We start from the raw sequence: 20,129 nt of genomic DNA, 5'->3' as shown, positions 1-20,129 counted from the left end.
CCCCGCTGAACCCCTCTCCCCCAAAAGGGGCTTTCTGCCAAGAGAAATGCAACATCTGTTTGCAGCCTGTCCTGTTTGCAGTCCTGGTTCTGATCTTTAATTTCGTATGGAATGGGGGCTCAGCTGTATGCCAGGATGTCTCCCCCCGAGACTCGCCCCAGCAGCTGCAATCAGTAGGGAGACTAAAGCTGACAGTGAGGTGTGAAAATCTAGAGCGATGAGGGAATACTACAGAGCTCCTTGTCCTTAGAGGTTTGGACGGTTCTGAGTGTTACCACCCAAGGGGTGCAAGCACTTCTTTACATAGTATCTGGAACCAAGTAACTAAATCAGATTTAGTTTACACTGTTAAGACTGTCCACCCAAAGACTTGACAAGTATAAGTGTGAATTGCAACTCATTTAGTATTTGGTTCCTGTCACCATACAGATGAGTTTCCAACATTCACCTCTTGTCCTTGCATTCTTTTAATAAATGCTACCAAATGACTGGACAGGCACTTGCTCCTTTCATCCATCATTTCTCTGTATTTATGCCATGTAATTTCTACCTTTCTGGTGCAGGATTGTTCCCATGGGTACATTCCCAGTCCTGTAGTCTCTTTAATTTTTAAATATCCCAAGGTGACAAGGCTTCCACCACTTGAAGCACATGAGATTAGTTGACCAGATTTCAATGCCTAGTAGATATCCTGATATTCCTCTCTACCATTGCTTTTTAAAACTATCATCCTATTGCTTCTAGTTGTGCCTTTATATGCCACTTTCAATAACTTATCACCATTCCCTTCTACTAATTGTACATTATGACCACACACATGCACATACCCCTTTAACTATTGCTTAAGCAAACAATGTTGAGTACAATGTCGTAGTTATTAGCTTCTCCAGTCTCCTATCTGCTTTGCAAATATCATACTTTCTCTTTTCTCTTGACATATATCATCTTTTGTAGGAGCCTTGAAGCAAATTTCATAGGAGCCTTGAAGCAAATTTGAAAGAAGTTCTTGAACGGCTATGGGTTGAAAAAATGGACAGCATTTTTTGTATCTTAAATTTCAGGTGATTGACTTTTTTAATGTTCTTTCCAAGTAATTGTTGGCCCCAGTGTGTGATGCCTAGGACAGGTATAAATTCTGGCCAGCTGGAAGGTGTTGGTGGTTGGTTTATGATTCTGATTGTGGGAAATCTGGTGCTGATGTAAAAACTGGCTATAAAATAAAAGGTTTTTGTACTTTTCTGTTTGCTGCTCAGATTCAATAGACCTTCCAAATGCTCCTCTGTTCAGAAGTTCCCTTGGGGCTTGAGGTTGTAAGGTTAGGTGATTGTGGGTTGACTCAGCCTTATACCTGTATACAGTGAAATGTTATGATTATAAAGACAAAAAATGAACCTCATCTCTAGGAAGTTTCTTTTGTATATCTATCTGTGCTCAGTCAGTAGCACTTATTTAAAACATTATCTCTCTGGCATGAAAAAAGTTTTTATTGTTTAACTGCTCGAGGCAATGCTGTTTTCAAAAGAAAAGTATGCATGTAATGTTGTGCTATAAGTATTTTTAGGAGAAGTGAATGATGCTGGTGATGTGTTTTCTTTGTGGGGGAAGGGGAAGGTTTTAAAATGCTGGCAGAAATCCAAGCAATGATGGTAGAAGGGTAGGAGTTGTCTGGTTTGCCAGTAAAATGAGATCTGAACTCATGAACTAGAGGAACATATGGCTACTTGACTCAAGCAAGCAGTCTGCTTTTTGTTTTTAATTTTTCTCCTCCCTCTTATTCTACACCAGGATAAATGCCACGTAAGCATTCAATACCTTAATTGCATATAAAGGCAGTGGAGTTTTGTAAGTTGATAGAGCAAATTGATTCTGCAACTAAAAAAAAACATCAGGCCAGCTGAAATTGTAACCTCTTCAATGAATCAGGTATATTAAAGTAAAATAGTTTAGCTCTACTGATCCCAGTTCAGAAGCTAACATTTTTCTCTGTGTTGTAGAGCATTCAGTAATACAATCCTTCTGCAGACAGCTTCCATCTGATCCAGGGTTCCGTTCCTTTTCTTTCCCTTTCCCTTTCCCTTTCCCTTTCCTTTCAGATTGCAAAGTGGGGAATTATTTAAAAATTCCACAGGATGTAGTAGAGAGCAACATTAGAGCAATAGTGTAACTAGGGATGGGAAAGAAGGGTGCCACCCCTGGTTGCCAACTTAAAAGGTGTACTGGGTGGGAACCTCTTTCTCCCTTCAGGGAGTATATGCCATGGTGGAAGGTGTACTACATCACAGCAGTAGCAGTTGGATACAGGGACACTATACTGCTGTAGCAGACATGGGTGAGGAGACAGCAATGCAGTAGCCGAATCTAGGGTCTGGCTCCAGGAAAGGTAAGATGGATACCCCTCCCCATGTCTTTGGTGGGTTTTTTCAAGAGCAAAACTTGCTACTTATGTCTCTGCCACTGAGCCACATTTTATAAGGTACCACTGGGTTAACGTAAATTCCTTGGCCCTCAACCCTGCCTGGGGAGGTCACTGCATCTGTTCCAGTTTACCCATTCACAAAATAGGAACAGCAGTACATACTTTACAATGTTGTAGTGAAGTCACATCTGCAAGAAGCGTTTTTGTATTTCAGATATGAAAACACGTTACCTTTGCATTAGTACTTAACAATTAAGGAAGCTATAATAAAGATGCTGTCAGTCGTTGCGATCTTTTCATGTCCTTGTCATAAACTAGATGTTTTTCCAGTATCATGAACATCTGAGATCATTGTTGGTTATCAGAATTTAGCAGATTCATTGGAATCTGACAGGGGCTGTGACATGAACATTTTTGCTATGACCATTATGGCCCATCACACAGACTGTTTTTGTGAAGATTAATGATTCTTTGTAGCAAAGTAGGTTTGACTAGTAAATGGGACAAATGTCAGAGGAGTGATACAATAGTGATTGGGAAGTTGAGTTAGTTGGTTTGCCAGTTATTAGAAATAACATTTAGAGGGTTTTATGAGTATGCAGGGATTAGGCAGCACGATGGCAGAGAAATGTAAAGCAAAATGAGCTGCCTGGGAAATAATCTCAAATCCACAATTTTGCTGACGGCTAAACTGCAAGCTCAGACAAGTTGCTTATCTAACTTGTGTAAAAGAATAAAAGCAGAAGCAATACTGCTCTTGCCATTTACCTTCTCCAAAATTAGTAACCCAATTTACATGTCCCATTCAGGCGACTTGGTGATCTGGGTCTTATTGTTTTGGTGGACCCTATAGCTCAATAGTGGTTTCTTTGACGAAATAGTCTTTGTGCTTCGGGGCTGGTATAAAAGTCTCCCCAAGCAGTACAATGTTTTGGAACCAAGAATTATTGGAAACTCTATTACTTTTGTTTAAGGGATCAGGGATTAAGATGCATGTGTAAACGACTGTCCTGCACCTATTTTGATGCGAGTCAAAACTTGGGGCCATCAGACAATCTAACTTGGGACAATTAGATTTGCAAAGTCTGCTTATCAACCCTGAGATAAAACCTGATGCATGTTTTTACCCAGAGAGTACACCATGCTCTCATAACTGGCCCTAGATTCTAGCCCACTGTGCAAAATAATGTATGTTCAAACTGCTGTTCTTCTGAGTCTTCTTCAGCTGCTGCTGGTTCTCACCAAGAGTATTCCTGCCTCTCTCTTTTCTAATACCTTTTTTAACTCTGACAGTAGTCATCTAATGCAGGAATTGAAAATACAGCCAGACATAACATTAAAGGAACAGCAATCCATGAAGAGGAGGTTGAGAATAATTTTTTTAAAATCCTTTATTGTTTTGGGAATTTTTTTTGCAGTGTACGTAATGAAGCCTCAGATTTTTCCAGGTGAACTTGCAAAGTTTTTAACTATGAGTTTCTTCTTTTTAACATCACATTTTCAGATGCTATTTGATTTCATTTAAATGTTGAATGCAGTGTAGTCACTCCTAATTTGCCTTGGACTAGATCCAAGCAGACCAAAAATGTACTAATCTGTGGTCACCTGCTTTTGTGACCACTGAATGGGACTGGAAATCCAAAGAGGTTATATTTTCCATTGCATAATTCTGAAAACATTGTATTTAAGCATGATGCATATGTAGTCTGTTGCCTACAGAAGATGGTACAGTTGATTTAGTACTGAAATGTTTTGGTACATCTTCACTACTGCTAGTTTCAGTACAGTACAGGCTTTAAGGGAAACTATTATTATGATTATTATTATTTTAACTACAGAGGGAAAAGAAAACAAAGGATCATAGGAAAGAATTTAGGGTGGGGGCTGAGGGTGGGTGAGGAAGCTCTAGAACTGGTCCTGCTTGCTGTAAACAGGCTCTGAGTGGAGCTGGGCTCAGCTATGGATAGCAGCAGCAGCGGCCAGTAGGGCTGTGTGAAATTTCGCTGGGTATTTCGTTTTGAAGCTGTTTTGATGTATTTTGAGCTTGAAACAGTGAAATCGAAATGAAACAAAAGACTTCAAAACTAAACGAGGGCACTCGAAAAATTTTGAAAGTTTCGAAACATTTTGAGTTTTGAAGCCAGGCTTACATGGCTTCAGTGCCAGTCCCAGGCAGCAGCGGCAGCCTCCTATCATCCGATGCACAAATCCAGGAGCCTGCACCCCTGGGAGGGCTGTTGAGCTGTGAGCCCCGGATCTGCATGCCAGATGAGAGGAGGCTGCTGCTGCCACCTGGGACTGGTGGCAGCTGCGATTTCCCCCGGCACTGGGTGTTGTCTGCATTTTGATGCTAAGCAGGTCTGCTGATTTCTGTCCTCTTCCACTGATCACTTGGGCTCTTGGGCATAAGTCTTTTGCATATGCACAGCTGTTTTGTGCTATAAAAAATGCTCATAGTGTTGAGTCCACTGGAAATGAATGGAAGTCACAAAGCACTTTAAATCACCTTTCACTTTAAATTACCTCCAAATTACCTTTCCCCAAAATGGGTGCTATTTTAGTTAGGCCATCTTTTTCTTAAACTCTTATTTGCTTTTTTGTCATTCTTTCCCTCTATCACAGACTTAGCCTGAGAGCCCCAGAGTAGGCCAGCAGGCTGAAGGCAAGGCCTCATACCCCAGCTAACTGGTACAGACCATCCATACCTTAGCCACATCAGTTTATGTCTTCATGATTCTTCTCTCTGCAGGGAAGAAAATGGATTGGTGTGGGAAGGGGGAACTTGACAGGAGGTTTAGAATTTGCCCTTGTTGACATCAAACAAAATTTCATGTTGACCATGAGCTCCATAACAGGAAAATGATGCATCTCTACTGGTTGTATTATGTATTTATGCAATTTGCATCTTTTTTTTTCTTTGGATGTACAGTTGGTTACTGGCAGGGGAGCGTACCAGCTATGAAGGTAAACATTTGATTCTGTTTCTAGTGATAATCTGTTCGCCCATTTATATGTGAGTATGTCATTATGTGATCTGTAGCAAAATCACATTTTTGTAACTTAACTGAGTACAGATGACTAAATTCACACAAGGAACAGACCATTACAAAGGAAAGTGCCGTTTTTACATAACCATGTTGGCTGTGGACTCCTAAAATGAGCAGCGGAACTGGCCCTTGGGAGCAGAAATCAGTTGTTCCTGTGCAATTAGTATGCTTGACGCCTGTTATAGTGCATAAATAAGTTTATTTGCTGTAACTTTAACCCCGGGATTAAAAATTTAACAATTTTTTTTCCTGCTTATAGCTTGATAGGGATATGTATAATGGTTTTATCAGAACAACTCCTACCACTATTAGTTGATATCCATGTAACTATTTTCTGTCCTTGCTTCATATGTATGGATGACGAGAGAGAGCACCTTTTGACTTTTTGAACCTTTTATAAAAAATATTTAAAACAAAAAGATGAAAGTGCAAAAATGTGTAGCTCTCCTACAGGTGGAGCAGGAAATACTTGTCAGCAACAAAAACCCCATGTCACCAGAGATTTGAAATCCCTCCCCCTACCGCGTCTTTCATGTGGTTACACATTTAGAACTAGTTGTCTGTCTTCTACCTTACAAATGAGTCCCCTTGATGGTCCAGTGTGACACAAATTGGTCCGCATTTTGTTGCAAGGTAAAGTGTCCAAACTCAAATATGACACATGTCCTGGCCAAGAAGCAGTTCAGTTGGAGGTCACTGTCAGACCCAGTTCCTGTGAGCTGGTTTCTGTGGATTTTCAGAGTCACCATCTTGTCCTATTTCAGTAGGAAATTGGCCAGGCAGATCATAGTCCCTTTGGCTACATGGTACAGGATAAAGAAAATATATGCAGTCTTGGAGACAACCAAGTCCAGTGTGCCAAAGAGGGAGCAGTAAAGAATGGCCACAGCTGGGGGAAGTTCAGGATGGAAGAGAGTCTACTCCACCTCTTTCTTGCAGAAGGGCAGGCTGCCAGCATTGCTAGGTCTAAGTGGTGGACAAAGGTGCCTGTGACCAGGTCACCTTGCAGCTATCACCACTGGAGGTTGCCAGCTCCCTTGGCAATGGGCATCATGTACAGGGTGTACCAGACCAGGCATGCTTGCTTTGGTGTTGCTGCCACTAGGCGCTGCCTCCAGGTTGTGTCAGAGCAAGCACTGACGAAAAAAGTCATGCCATTGAAAGGGCCACATGCGCATCCTAATACTTGCATAGTGCACTAAACCATACATTTCTTTAGCACTTAAATGATTCATTTGCAGTCACTATGGTTTAATACTCACCCTCTCCCATTCTTCCTTAGTTGTTCTCTTCTTAAAACACAGGACTGATATAAGCTGAATAACCAACAAATGAATAAACACAGCAAAAATTTTAGCTAATGATTAGAGTTGTATTCACCCCAATTTACCTCTGTTATATTATGTTAATCTTGGATAGAATAATTGCTTCTCTATATATTATAATATGTTATATTCAAAAGAGAAATAGTAGCATTAGGGTAGCCTAAGGATGGGCAAGCTTTTCCTTCTTAAGGTGCAAATATACATTCACTTCAAGGTTAAATTGGAACATTTTTTGAAAGCACCTTGTGGCCCTAGTTAGAATAACTGTAGTAGCTGTAGCTAGTTACAGACTCAAGTTCATGAACCTAAATACTTCCAACTTGCTCAGTGTAAGAAGCATGGAATGTGGTGATATCATGGGAGATTCTGCCAAGTGACTCACAAAAGTAACTTTCTGTTGTGTTTGCTGAATATTGTTTTTTAAAGAAATCCCTTCGTACTTTATGGCGCCTGTTTAATGTGCTCTTGGTACATGAAGCTATCAAGACTTGACTCAAAGGATATGCAAAATTTACTAGTTATGAATCATGTTGTTTTCTAGGACCTAAGCTGACAAGCCTGATTTCCACAATTTATAATCCATTATGTTTACTATGAGTTTTTAGAGATATTTGAATCTGAAAATACAGAGACAAATCAAGGGATCATGCATTACTTACCTATTTATATCTTCTGGCAGTGGTGCTTTATGGTCTGCACTTCTCTTCTCCTCTTTCAAGCCCCTTTGTAGGCTTATAGCTATCCTTTTGTTCCCCTATGCTGTCTCTCAAGGGGTATCTAGGAGTCTAGTTGATCCTGCTTTGACCCATTCTAAGAGCAATAATTTATTGGGCAGGATGCTGCTGTTGAATGTAATCAGTCTACCTGTTTTCTCCAGGGATATTTTGCCACAGGCCTTGGCAAGGAAGTTGACAGTCAGCATCATTGAGACTGAACTATTGAGCCACTTCTACTTAAATTCTTTCTGAATAGGGATAGTATAGAGACATTGAAGGTTCTTCCCACAGATATCAGGGAAGGACTTTTGGGCTTCTTGGATGGGGAAGGATGTTTAATGAAGACTGAGACTTTTTTTCAGGAGAACCTTCTATGTTCTTTCTGCAAATTAATTTGTAGAGCTGACATTTCTTTATACTTCCTAAGTATACTGTAATCAAGTCACAAAATAAGTGTAACACCTACTTTATTTTTTTTCTAGTAATTTTCTACTTCCTGGTCCAATTTTGTTAAAAAGAATATATGGAAGAATTGCTGACATCTTTCCCTTTTTGGCATATGGATAAGCTGCTGCTGACATTTTGTTCACCATTTATAACAAGTTAGCCATGAGCTGTGATGTGTGTTGCAGGATTGTAACCAAAAAGTGGGGAGGGGTCAATAGTTATCTGTATGCAGCAGCGATTGCAACTCGTGTAGATAGAGGCTGCATACATATATTCAAACAATTTCGGAGAATTCTCCCAGGTTTGTTCTTGTGGTAAAAAACTTACCCAGAGTTAGTCATACAACGGTTCAAATGCTGAGGCCCTAAGAATGGAGAACTTGAAGTGCTGACACTGTGCAGCCGAGAAGGGTGGGGGTCCTGTGCACACATTTTGGTATGCTCTGTAGGCTCCTTAGACTGACTGGCAACAGATGGCAGTAGTGCATAGGATAGCCCTGGTTGGCCAACTCAGATTGCCCATGGTCAGCCTGTGTTATCAGCAAGTACAGACGTTTGATCTCCCAGGATAAACTCTTTTGAAAGTGGTCTAACCATAGCTATTCCCAGGTTATTTTTCTTTTGGCATGGCATTTTTACCCTGGGAGAAGATATCTGAGCATTTGTACACTCGTGATTTCTTCACAGACAGCAACAATTCTCCCAGGAGGAAGTGAATGCCTGTACAAAGCTATGTATTTGATTTAGCTTTGAACTAGTGTGGGGGCTGCTAGCAGTGTAACTGATAGTATAGAGCTCAGCAGGTAGCTCAGTATGTCTTCATTCAAAAGTCAGGTGTAAACATACCATACCCCATGAGGGAGAAAGGTATCGGCTATTACAGTTTCTCAACCTGTGGGTCACAACCCAAAAGTGGGCCGCAAGAATATATGAAAGGGTTGTGAACAAACTTTAAAAATGGGTCAACAAAATGGATGCTCCTTTAAAGGAGAAAAACATGGGAAACTGTGGCTTTATTTCTTGCAGGCTGGCAGAGTTTCAGCCTGCAAGGTGCTGCTTGGGGCCTCCCATACCCCACACACTCACCCCCTGACCCACACACTGGGGGACTGGGTCCTGGGGGACAGTGGGTTGGGAGTGAGGGGCACTGGGTCAGGACTAGCCATCAATATTTGCAAATGGGTCCTGGTACAGAAGAGGTTGAAAACCACTGACTATTGCATTCTGGGCCAGATTCTTTTATCTATGCTCCCATTGAATAAGATGCCTTTTAGTATAAGAGGAGGATATCAGAATCTGGCCCTTAGTGATTAGTACTGATAGAGAAGCTAACACAGATCATCAAAAGATGTATTTGGCAACCCTTTGTTCATTCTTTTTAACAAGATGGAAGAAGACAGCTTTATTCTTGCAGTGTGTGCTGTGTTATATATGCAGATTGTAAGCTACTGGGAACTGAGATGTAGGCACAATTTTTAGAGAATACTGTGGTTTTGTGGATGATTTTTTTTTTTTAAAAGAATGCCTGTGTAGTCATCTATATAGGAGTCAGATCCTCAAAGCTCCTGAACTCACGTTACGCTGACTGCTGAACAGTTTCTAAAAGTGAGTCTGTCTGTGTTTACTGAGCTCTTCCAAAAATCTGTTTTCAGACTTATCTCCTTTGTGTTCCTTGCTTAACCAAGGGCACTGTTGATTATAATGAATATAGTTATACATTAATTCTGCATGGACGAAACGAGTGAGATAAAATACTGAACCTGCACTTTTTACCTTGAATGCAAACCAGGCTGCCTACCACCCAGAAACACACAAGCTCTCTGCACTATAAAAATCAAGCCACAAACACCTCAAAAAAGCTGTTTTCTTAGTGAGCTGGTCAGGTGTGCCTAACCCAAATGGAAGGAAAGTACCAAAAATCTTAGAAAAGACATGGTCTTACATAATTTACAGCTTAGTTCATCCAAATTTTTCATTTTGGGAAGGATTATTGGTTTCAGTGATGTTCCTATTTTAGATGTAAACGATATTTCTGAAATGGTTGGAAACTTTAGAAATAGAAGAAGCCTTTTAAGTACAACCATGGTACTTTGACTTATTAATCATTGTTTATTATGTGAAATGGCAAGGCATTTTTTTAAGTACAATTTGAAGTAAAATGCTCTAATGCTAACTTGCACTTTAAGAATTTTTCATGTTTCATTTGCCACAGATGCTATGAAATTGTAGCCAACTTGAAACTATATGGGCAAATTCTTCATTTTGTGTAGCAAAAAGGCTTTATTCTTTCTTCTTCTCTTTTTTTTCCCGTTTTGCTAACATGGTGTGAGTTAAATCAAAAAAGATAAAGCAAAACATTGACACACAGGTTTGGAATGAACCTATTCAGTCACTTCTCGTGCAAAACCAGCAGAAACCCCAAATAAGTTATTTTTAGCTTTTGTTTTCTCCCAGGATAGATAAATGGAATCAGCTGTGGCAGAGACATGATTCACCAGCAGGAAAAGAGAGACTGATAAAATCCAGAATAAATAAATAAAAACAGAAAAAAGATTTCAGGGACAAGAGAAAAATAAACTTATTTTAGGTTTGAGTTTATGGTTTTTGAAAAGGTAGATTCCTCTCTCCTCATAAATAGAAAAATTATTTAGGATTACAAGGTAAAGACAGAGGTAGGACTTACATTTATGATAGTAGAAGTTGATCCTTACGTTTGATCTATACTCAAATCCATTCATTTCTCACCATCTCTTAGGGAAGGCAGATGAACAAATTATAACAAATTAAGAGGTAGGGAGACTTGCTGTCAATTATTACATCCCTTCCTCTTTCACAGCAAAAATAAGTTACACCAGAGTAACATAGTCTTCTCTTTCATTTCCTGGTTTTGCTTTCCCTTGCCACAGAGTAGGAACAGACTCGTTAAAAAGTTCTTGTAGTGCAGCTGATGCATAATAAGTTTCCGCTCTTATCTTTTAAATTAATATCGTTTTGGACTATCTGTAGGTCTGCGCAACAGGCCGCGTTCATTTCGGATTCAGATTTGGTCCAAATAAGGGACAGTGATTCAATTTGTTTATTTTGGATCACTGTCCCCAATTCAATTTGGCCGAATCCAAATCTGAAGATTTGATGCTGATTTGGAGAATCAGTGATTTGGCCATAGACACAGCTTTAAATGTCTTTCTACATACCTCGAGGTACCAGGTTTGGCTCATGAATGCTGTAATGGTGGGACAGATGGAGCATCCCACAGGAGTGCGTGGGATGGCACTTGCTCAGAGGCAAACCCAGAAGTCAACCAGAAGTATTTCCAATCCACTTCTGGGTCCACTGCCAAACGCGCTGGGGCCCTTCCCCCACGTCCCCCTGGCTCAGTGATCAGTTGTGGGGGGACCCCAGGTGCCCCCCTAGACCCAGGAGGCACCAGTCACTGAGCTGGAGGGGCACGGGGGGAGGGAGGCAGTGCACTCTCCAGCAGACCCAGAATTGGACCAGAAGTACTTCTAACCCACTTCTGGGTCTGCTGCCAAGCACACTGGGGACCCCCCCATGCTCCTGTGGGATGCTCCATCCACCCCACCATCTCAGCATTCATGAGCCACCTGGTAACTTGAGGTATATAGACAAAGCATTTAAAGCTATGTCTATGTCCGAATCATTGAATCTTTCTGAATCTCTCTGAATTGATTCAGAGGGTTCCAGTTCGATTTCGCAAGATTAAAGGGTCTCCTGATTTGATTTGGATTTGGAGATTCTTGGTGGTGTCTTGTCTTTAATATGGAAATCCTTCTGGCTGCTATCTAGCAATCAACCAAAAAAGCAATAAAGTTATTGATTTCAGATTATTATTTTTTTTATAGAAAGGTGCAATTACAGTGGTTGCACCTAAAATGTTATGACTGTATATTATTTTGGCCAGACAGTGATCAGTTTCAAGTGATCCAAGTTAGATTGAAGAGTTTCAGTGGAAACTTAGTAAAACTTGGTGATTTTTCACAGATTGGCAAAACTTTTTCCCCATGTTGTATTTTGAAAAAGCTGGGTATTATACTTTTTCAGTAAGATGAGTGACTGATACTTTTAGAGGATTAACTTCTACTTCTGAATTTGTATTCTAGGGTTGTAGGTTGACAGTAGCAATGTACAGTTAGTTCTGATGAAGTATTTGACTGCACCTAACCCATTTGGTCAGGAGTTGCTGCTGTAAGATACTTGGGCCAAGTACAGACAGTCAAAAGGCCTGAGGTAGAATCAATTCAATCTACACAGGTTTCTCTAAAATGCACAGATTGGATCATTAACAAACAGAGCTCATGTTCACTCTTCAGTTGGCTGAGGCAGGGAGATGCCTGCAGTGGCCAAGGCCAGAAGGTGGGGGATGCTTCTGCACACTTCCCAGCCCCACAAGGCTATGATTGCCCCAACCATGCACCCTCACCGGCCCCCCACCTCTCAGCCACAGATGGGTGGTTTGGTAGCTTAGGTGGGGATCCTTTCCCCACAGTCTAGCTCTGTTGCACTGTGAAAACAACAGCTCCACTCCCTCACCAGCCCCCTACCTCTCAGCCTCTGAGGGGGCAGCTGGGGCCAGAGTGGGGAGTCTGTTCTCTCCCTCCCCACCTGTACCCCTGTGGTTGAGAGATGGTGGACTGGTCAGGGGGCAAACTTGAAGCAATGACAGGCTTGTGGAGACAGATTATGGGGAAAAGCCCTCCACCCCTCCCCAGGGGTTCCCCCCTGCTGTGCAGACCCTGACTGGGGTGGGGCCCAGGGCAGCTTTGCTTCCTCAGATCTGTGACAGGCCACTTGGCTCAGCTGGAGAAGACAAGCCAGGACAGAGGCTAGCCCACCTGACCAGCAAGGGGGTGGGCATTGGGGGTGTGGGGTAGGAGGGAAGCCACAAAGCATCCTGGGATGCAGGGGGACTGCAACCTAACTTTTTGTCAGGAGGGATCTGGAGCAGAAGTTTAATAGACTGATCTAACCTAAAGTGATTCAATCTGATTTTACATCCATCCAGGTCTGTCTTAAACCAAATTCTGCCATTTTGAAACCAGTCTAGGTGTTTTGAACTTCTTTTACAGGTTTGGACTGTTTTCCAATCACTTGTATCAGGTTGTGGCATACACTGTGATTCACATAGTTTCATAGTTGTTAGAGAATACTATGACCATAATGTTAGGATTGTGGAGTTTTGTGGAAATGTCATCATGTAAGGGCAGTTTTAAATTAATGCCCTTTCTGCCCCTCTCTATCTTCTGATTTATTTTAAAGACCTGATGGTATTTTTTGATGAATGAGGAATAATTTCAATGCTCTCACATTTTCTTAATAAAACAGGTCCCAAACATATCTTGTGTTACACAGGGCTATTTTATTGTACATTTGTTTACACAGTCATTGCAGTCCATTTATTATAACATTTCTAAAATGGTTTTGTAGCAGTTTTAATATGAAAAATGTTCTAGCACATTCTGATACTGTTCTATACAGTTTGTCAGAGTCAGTTTCATATCAGTTCTAGTATGAAAAAGAAACATGTTTCAATGAAGCTTTGTGGAAGATCTTGTTCCAGCTTTTGTAGATGACTAGGAACAAATATGGTGTACTTCACAAATTGTTCTCAGTAAAAAAGACATCAATAACAATGTTTGTAGACTTTGAGAATTCCCATGATTTGCACCTGAAGATAATATTTTATCAGATATCTGTTACTTATCACGCAGAGGATGCATCTATACGTGCATTGTGCTGTGGAGTTGACTAATTAGCTCCACAGTAAAGTATCACAGTCTATATTTCCTGCTGGCTGGGAAATTGGCTCCATGGTCAGACCCAGAGGGTGGTAAATGACGGAAGTCAATCATCATGGTGCCTCGTGACCAGTGGGGTCCCTAAGGCTCTGTCCTTGGACCCATATTGTTCAACATCTTTATTAATGATGTGGACATTGGAGTCAGAAGTGGACTGGCCAAGTTCGCTGATGACACCAAACTCTGGGGAAAAGCATCCACACCTGAGGCTGACCTGGACAGGCTCAGCAAATGGGCGGATGACAACCTGATGGTGTTTAACACTGAAAAATGCAAGGTTCCCCACCTTGGGTGTAAAAACCTGCAGCATCCTTATAGGCTCGGCAGTGCTATGCTGGCTAGCACTACGGAAGAAAGAGACTTGGGGGTCATCATTGACCACAAGATGAACATGAGCCTTCAATGTGATGCTGCAGCTAGTAAAGCGACCAAAACGCTGCCTTGCATCCATATTTGCTTCTCAAGCAAATCCCAGGACATCATTCTCCCATTCTACTCAGCCTTGGTGAGGCCACAGCTGGAGTACTGCATCCAGTTTTGGGCTCCACAATTCAAAAAGGATGTGGAGAAGCTTGAGAGAGTCCAGAGAAGAGCCACGCGCATGATCAGAGGTCAGGAAAACAGACCTTACGATGACAGGCTGAGAGCTATGGGGATCTTTAGCTTGGAAAAGCACAGGCTCAGAGGTGATCTGATGGCCACCTATAAGTTTATCAGGGGTTATCACCAGTATCTGGGGGAACATTTGGTCACCAGAGCACCCCAAGGGATGACGAGGTTGAATGGTTATAAACTCCTGCAAGACCATTTCAGGCTGGACATGAGGAAGAATTTCTTTACTGTCCAAGCCCCCAAGGTCTGCAATAGCCTGCCATCAGAGGTGGTTCAAGCACCTATATTGAACACCTTCAAGAGAAATTTGGATGCTTATCTTGCTGGGGTCCTATGACCCCAGCTGATTTCCTGCCCCTAGGGCAGGGGCTGGACTCGATGATCTTCTGAGGTCCTTTCCAGCCCTAATGTCTATGAAATATATGTGCCAGTATTAAGGCACAGTAAACTAATCAACTTCGCCATGGGATAGTACTGTCACTGACAGTACTGTCTTATGGCAGAGTACTTTACTGCACTGAAATGCATGTGTAGATGCTGACTGTGGGTGTATGTGGTGCCTGGTCAGCCTAGCTAGCTGGGGGCCTGCTCCACCCTGGCTCAAATTGCTGCTGTCCAAAGTGTACATGTAGATACTGCACCTGGGAGCAGTTGACCCCAGCATGAGCTGCTCTGCAGTTTATTATATCACATTAATTTCATGCATAGATTCACCCACAGTCTCATTCATTTTTTAAGTATTGTGGGAATAGCTTTCCTTATGCAGTGCTTTCACATTTTCATTTTTAGTACATTGGGCCTATTTCTGAAAAGAAGGGCTAGGGAAAAAAAGTAAAGGCATCCCAGTACATCAGCATGTATAGGCCCAAGGACTGTATTACCAACAATGTGCATATGATCAGTTTGTCATTGTTAATTTTTAGTTCTCTTGTCCTCTTTTTCCCTTTGTTCCCTTGGTGAGTCCACTGCTTTGCATTCTGCCCTCTGTGGCAAGGGAAAACAGTTGTTCTCCTCCTTCTTTATAGCAGTCTTTCAAACATTTAAAAATGCTCCCTCCTGCCCCAACCTTAATCTCCTTTCTTTTAAACTAAACATAATTCTCTCAACCTGTCTTCATTCCAACCCCTTTATCATCTTTATCACTTTTCTCATCCTCTTCACATCCTTCCTAAAATGCAGAGCCAGGGATGCACACATTACTTCAGCTGAGGCCTAACCAGTGCTGAGTAGAGTGGTACTATCACCCTTGGTGTCCCTATGCAATACTCCTGTTAATATAGCCCAAAATTGCGTTTGCTATCTTTGATGCCTGTCCCATATTGCCAAAACCTCCAGATCCATGTCAGAAGTGCTAATGCCTAGCCTATTATCTGCCATTTTCTTCTTGTGCAATTTGTTTTTTCTTCTGACTTGGGTTCACTGCCCCATATTTATCTTTTAAATTTAATTTTTGCTTCCATTTATGAATATCCATTTGAGTTCTATTTCTATCCTGCAAAGCAATTGTGAGCTTTACTAGTTTTATATCACCTGCAGCATGGGTGACTGGTGCTGCCTTAGTCAGGGGAGCACATGCCCTCCCAACGACCGGAGGAAGGTTTCCCTCCTTGGCCAATCCCGCTAACCAGGGTGGGGGGGGGTCCCCCAGTGGGCGATCATGAGGTGGACAATAGCTGTGGCCACTTCTAGAAGTGGCTGTGGTTGCTTCTGGGAGTGCCACGGTGCTCCACTCCCCAGCTGATGCTTGCAGGGGGGGCACTGGCACTCCTGCCTCCCCTGCTCCCTCCTGTCACCTAAGCAGCGAGTGCAGCCAGTCAGGAGGTGCACCAGCACTCCCAGGGACCCCTGTGCACCCACTACACATAGCTACTGATCTGCAGACTTGATCAACAAGTTCTTTATTTCTGCATTCAGGTGACTAATACAAATGTTAGCACCAAACCTAGAACAGAACCCTGTGGCACACCACTTGGAACCTCCTGCTATTCTATAATTCATCCATTTTATAGCAACTCTCCACTTGAAGTTATTCAGCCAATTAAGTATCTCTATAACAATAATTCTATCTAGCCAACCTATCTCTAGCTTGCTAAAGATAATATCTTGTTGGACTGTGTCAAAAGGTTTATTAAAGTTCAAGTATTTTGTGTCCACTACATTTCCTTCATCCACCAATCCAGTTACTCTATCAAAGAAGAATAGTGAGTTGGTTGGTCATGATTTGTTCTTTGCAAATCCATATTGACTGCTGTTGATCACTCCTTCCTCCTCCAAATGTTTTAAAATGGATTATTCTATAGTTTTCTCAAGTAACTTGCCAGATGTCATGATTGGTGTCATGCTGACTGATCTATAATTCTCTGGTTCTTCCTTTTCCCCATTCTACAGATGTGTACGATATGTTAGCTCATCTCCAGCCTTTCCCATCTTCCATGATTTTTCCAACATTATTGCTAATAGCTTTGATATTTCTTCAGCTAGTTCCTTTAGCAGTATGGAACATGAATTTTGTCAGACCCTGATGACTCATTAAAATTTTATCATACTTTCTCCATGAACTTTACTTATCACAATTCTCAGCCTTTCTCTTTTGTCTATATTAAATTTGCTAGCTACTTGGTTGCAAATTTTTGTTGTGAAGAAGGAATACTAGTCACTGTCTAGTTCTACCTTCTTTATGCTCCAGAGAACTTACTCAAGCTGATAGTAGTATAGGGACATGGCCAGGTTCCTGAGGTATGGGGGCAGCTGTAACGTCCCACTGTCACATTTTTCTCCCCTTCACCCCTCTAGCCCTCTTCCTGCCCCCAAATCAGTGCCTTGAGTAGTTGTCCCCTTCTCCCAACTCTAGGTACACCATTGACTCAAGTTATTGGGCAGTGGACCGATAGTTTCCTTATTCTGTCATTTCTTTCAAACATATTCATAGAGCTCTATGTTGTCTTCAGCATCCCTTGCCAACTGTCTCTCATCTTTCACCTTTGTTTTCCTAATTTTGTCCTGCAAGTTTATTCCTTGGTGAACATCCTTAATGGCTTATGCTTCCTTCCATGTTGGAAGTTGTTTTACAATTTATTCAGCTTGGCTCCCAGGCTGGTTATGAAATCCCTTTCCAGTAACATGAGCACATACAGTCCTAGTCTCCATGCCGATTGCAATTTAAACACATTTTTTTTTAAATTACAAGTCACAGTTTTTGCATGGTAACAAATACCATATTAGCTTCCATCCTGCTCAGTGAACAAAATGGATCCAACTGTCCTTTCTGTATGAAACTGACTAAATCACAAGTGATTCTCTAGCATTAGAAATATTATATAGCATTAGGACTTAGGAATTGATATCAAACAAATAAATGAGTTTCTGAAAAGCCAGTTTTCTTAGTGGCAAGTGTGGTCATAAGTGTTTGAAAATGTACATGGGGAGTAGTATTCAAAAGACTTTATTGTGATGAGCAATAGACCAACTAAAATCTCCCTTCATTGGTATAAAAAAAAAAAATCTTTCTGTCTTGCAGAAGATCACATCTGCTACCACAAATCAGAAAAGCTTTTTCTGAAATAAGAAGAGAAGACAAAATAAACACAGGAAGTTGCTGTTTTTTCAAGAAAGCTTTAGAAAGAAACTGCATTATGTCACTCAAAAAATGCAAGTAAAATTAGCAGATTGAATGTGTTTATTTTGGTGGCTTTTCACTTCCTATAGTAATTAGAAGGGTTATAAAATTACAGATTATAAATGCATAAACTAATTCAATTTGTGGGATAAAAGTCTGCACAAAGAGATAAAGAACCACTAGCAAAAAAAAAAAAAAATTACCAAAAAGTGGGGGGAACCATGTTTAAAGGTATCAACATGGCAAATGGTATGTGAGTGTGTGGGGGGGAGGGGAGGGTGATGACAAAACATGATCCTGCCTTATTTTTATTCCCTTAACAGCTTAAACATGCTGTATAGAGCATAAACTATCCATGATAAGCTGTGCATGTCAATTAAGATCCTCCTCTGTTTGATATTGCATTCTACAGGAGTGAAAAACACTATGGTGGTATGTTTTCGCTGTAAAGTTAACTTGGATTTTCAAGTTGCCTCAATTTTAGCCCTAGTTCCTTTATATAGGTTTCAGGTGTTGTTTAGGAGGGTTGCTTCAGGTTGGGTTTTTAAGCCTCACTGACTAAATAACTACACAGCCAATAACCAGGGTAACCCAAATATGTGAAGAGAACCAGCTGTAGGGCTAACAGCAGAGCTGCCACCTCACAACTGCTTAATACTTCATGATCTGTGAAGGGTCAGACCACCTTGGTGATGCTAGCTGTTAGCACTATGATTGTTGCACATGCTGCAGTGTATGGCCTTTAACATCATTTAAAATTAATCTATAAAATTCCTCTAAGGGAGATGAGGGACAAAGAGAAACACTGAGAAACAACTAGTATAGTGAATTGGCCAGGGTCATCTAGAACAGTGGTTCTCAACCTTTTTTGTATCGGGACCCATTTGTAAACATCCATGGCCAGTCTTGACCCAGTGATCCACACTCATGCCCCAAGGTTCCAGCCCCCAAATGTATGGGGCAAGGGGTGGGTACGTGTGGGTCATGGAGGCTGCAAGCAGCCTTGGGCATGTTGGAACTCTTCCAGGTTGCAAGAGAAAAGGCAGTTTCCCACATTTTTCTCTTTTTAAAGGAAGGAATTCATTTTAAAAATTTGATCCATTTTTAAAGTCTGCCTGCGACCCTTTCATACATTCTTATGACCCACTTTTGGGTCACGACCCATGGGCTGAGAAACACTGATCTAGAAGACGAGTTGCATAACTGGGACTAAAATTTAGTTTTCCAGGGCTGCAGAACAGCCTTATCCATTAAGGAATGTTGACTTACTAGGTGCCTGGTTTTCCTAAAAATCAGAACTCTGGGTAGAGGTGATATCATAAAAGATTACCTCTACCCAGAGTTCTGATTCCTTTTGCCTGTAGACCAATATGGCTATAAACTGTATCCCTGAAACATGGAAGATACCAAATTTAGCTGTTTTTGAAATGAAAACTTCATAATTTTACAAGAAGGAAGCAAAATTCAACACTTTAAAACCTGAAAACTGACATTCTTGATCCTGCCTTTTGTTCTGAGCTAAATCTACATGTACACAGAGCTCAGAGCTACCTCAACACAAGAGAAATTCCTTGCCCAGGAGAACATTCCATCTACCCATCCTCCTGCAAAATATGAAACATCATAACCAGAAGGAAACGTAATTCAACATCCGGCTTACCATCACACAACTTCGAAGTAAATAGACTGCCCTGACTTTTATCTGAGCCTAATTTGCACAAAATTAACTTTTCCAACCAGCTGTTCAACAACACCTTCAGCTTTCATGTGAAATAATGACTTTTCATTTCTACCCAGGAGAAATTTTATAATATTTGCATTCTCCTATGCCTAAATAAGGGTGAATATGCCTGAAAATTTTCAAATAAAAACTTTTTTGCAAATATCTAGTTGGTCTAATAAAAGATATCACCTCTACCCAGAGTTCTGATTCCTTTTGCCTATAGACCAATATGGCTACAACTAGACCTGTGCACATAGGGAAGTATTTGATTCAGATTTGGCCAATTCAGAGGACAGTGATTAGATTTGGCTGAATTGGCTTTGGAAGATTTGGTGCTGATTTTGGAGAGATTTGGTCATTCAGATCAGCCAGGAAGAGGCAGGGCACACCGGGGGGCTGGAGGGTTTGCCCC

The 20,129-nt window shown here is 41.3% G+C and overlaps 1 protein-coding gene across 6 annotated transcripts in view; it reads left to right on the top strand.

The window, feature by feature from the left end:
• Nucleotides 1-20,129, top strand: part of LOC102384210 (potassium voltage-gated channel subfamily KQT member 1-like) — an 856,087-nt gene that overhangs the window by 246,915 nt on the left and 589,043 nt on the right. The window contains exons 13-14 of one of the 6 annotated variants that reach the window (XR_003095170.1): nt 955-1,061; nt 17,896-18,009. The exons of 4 other annotated variants lie outside the window; for them this stretch is intronic. Coding sequence is in view for 1 of the 2 variants with exons in the window: in XM_025209781.1 (XP_025065566.1) it covers nt 955-997 (43 nt within the window). In the remaining variant the exon portion in view is untranslated. Of the gene's footprint in view, nt 1-954; nt 1,100-17,895; nt 18,010-20,129 lie in introns of those variants that run through there. One more of the 6 variants, XM_025209781.1, reaches the window with a different exon arrangement.

The sequence above is a fragment of the Alligator sinensis genome, unplaced genomic scaffold (assembly GCF_000455745.1).
Source record: "Alligator sinensis unplaced genomic scaffold, ASM45574v1 scaffold15_1, whole genome shotgun sequence".
Taxonomy (NCBI): Eukaryota; Metazoa; Chordata; order Crocodylia; family Alligatoridae; genus Alligator; species Alligator sinensis.
This window is presented reverse-complemented; position numbering and strand designations above follow the sequence as displayed.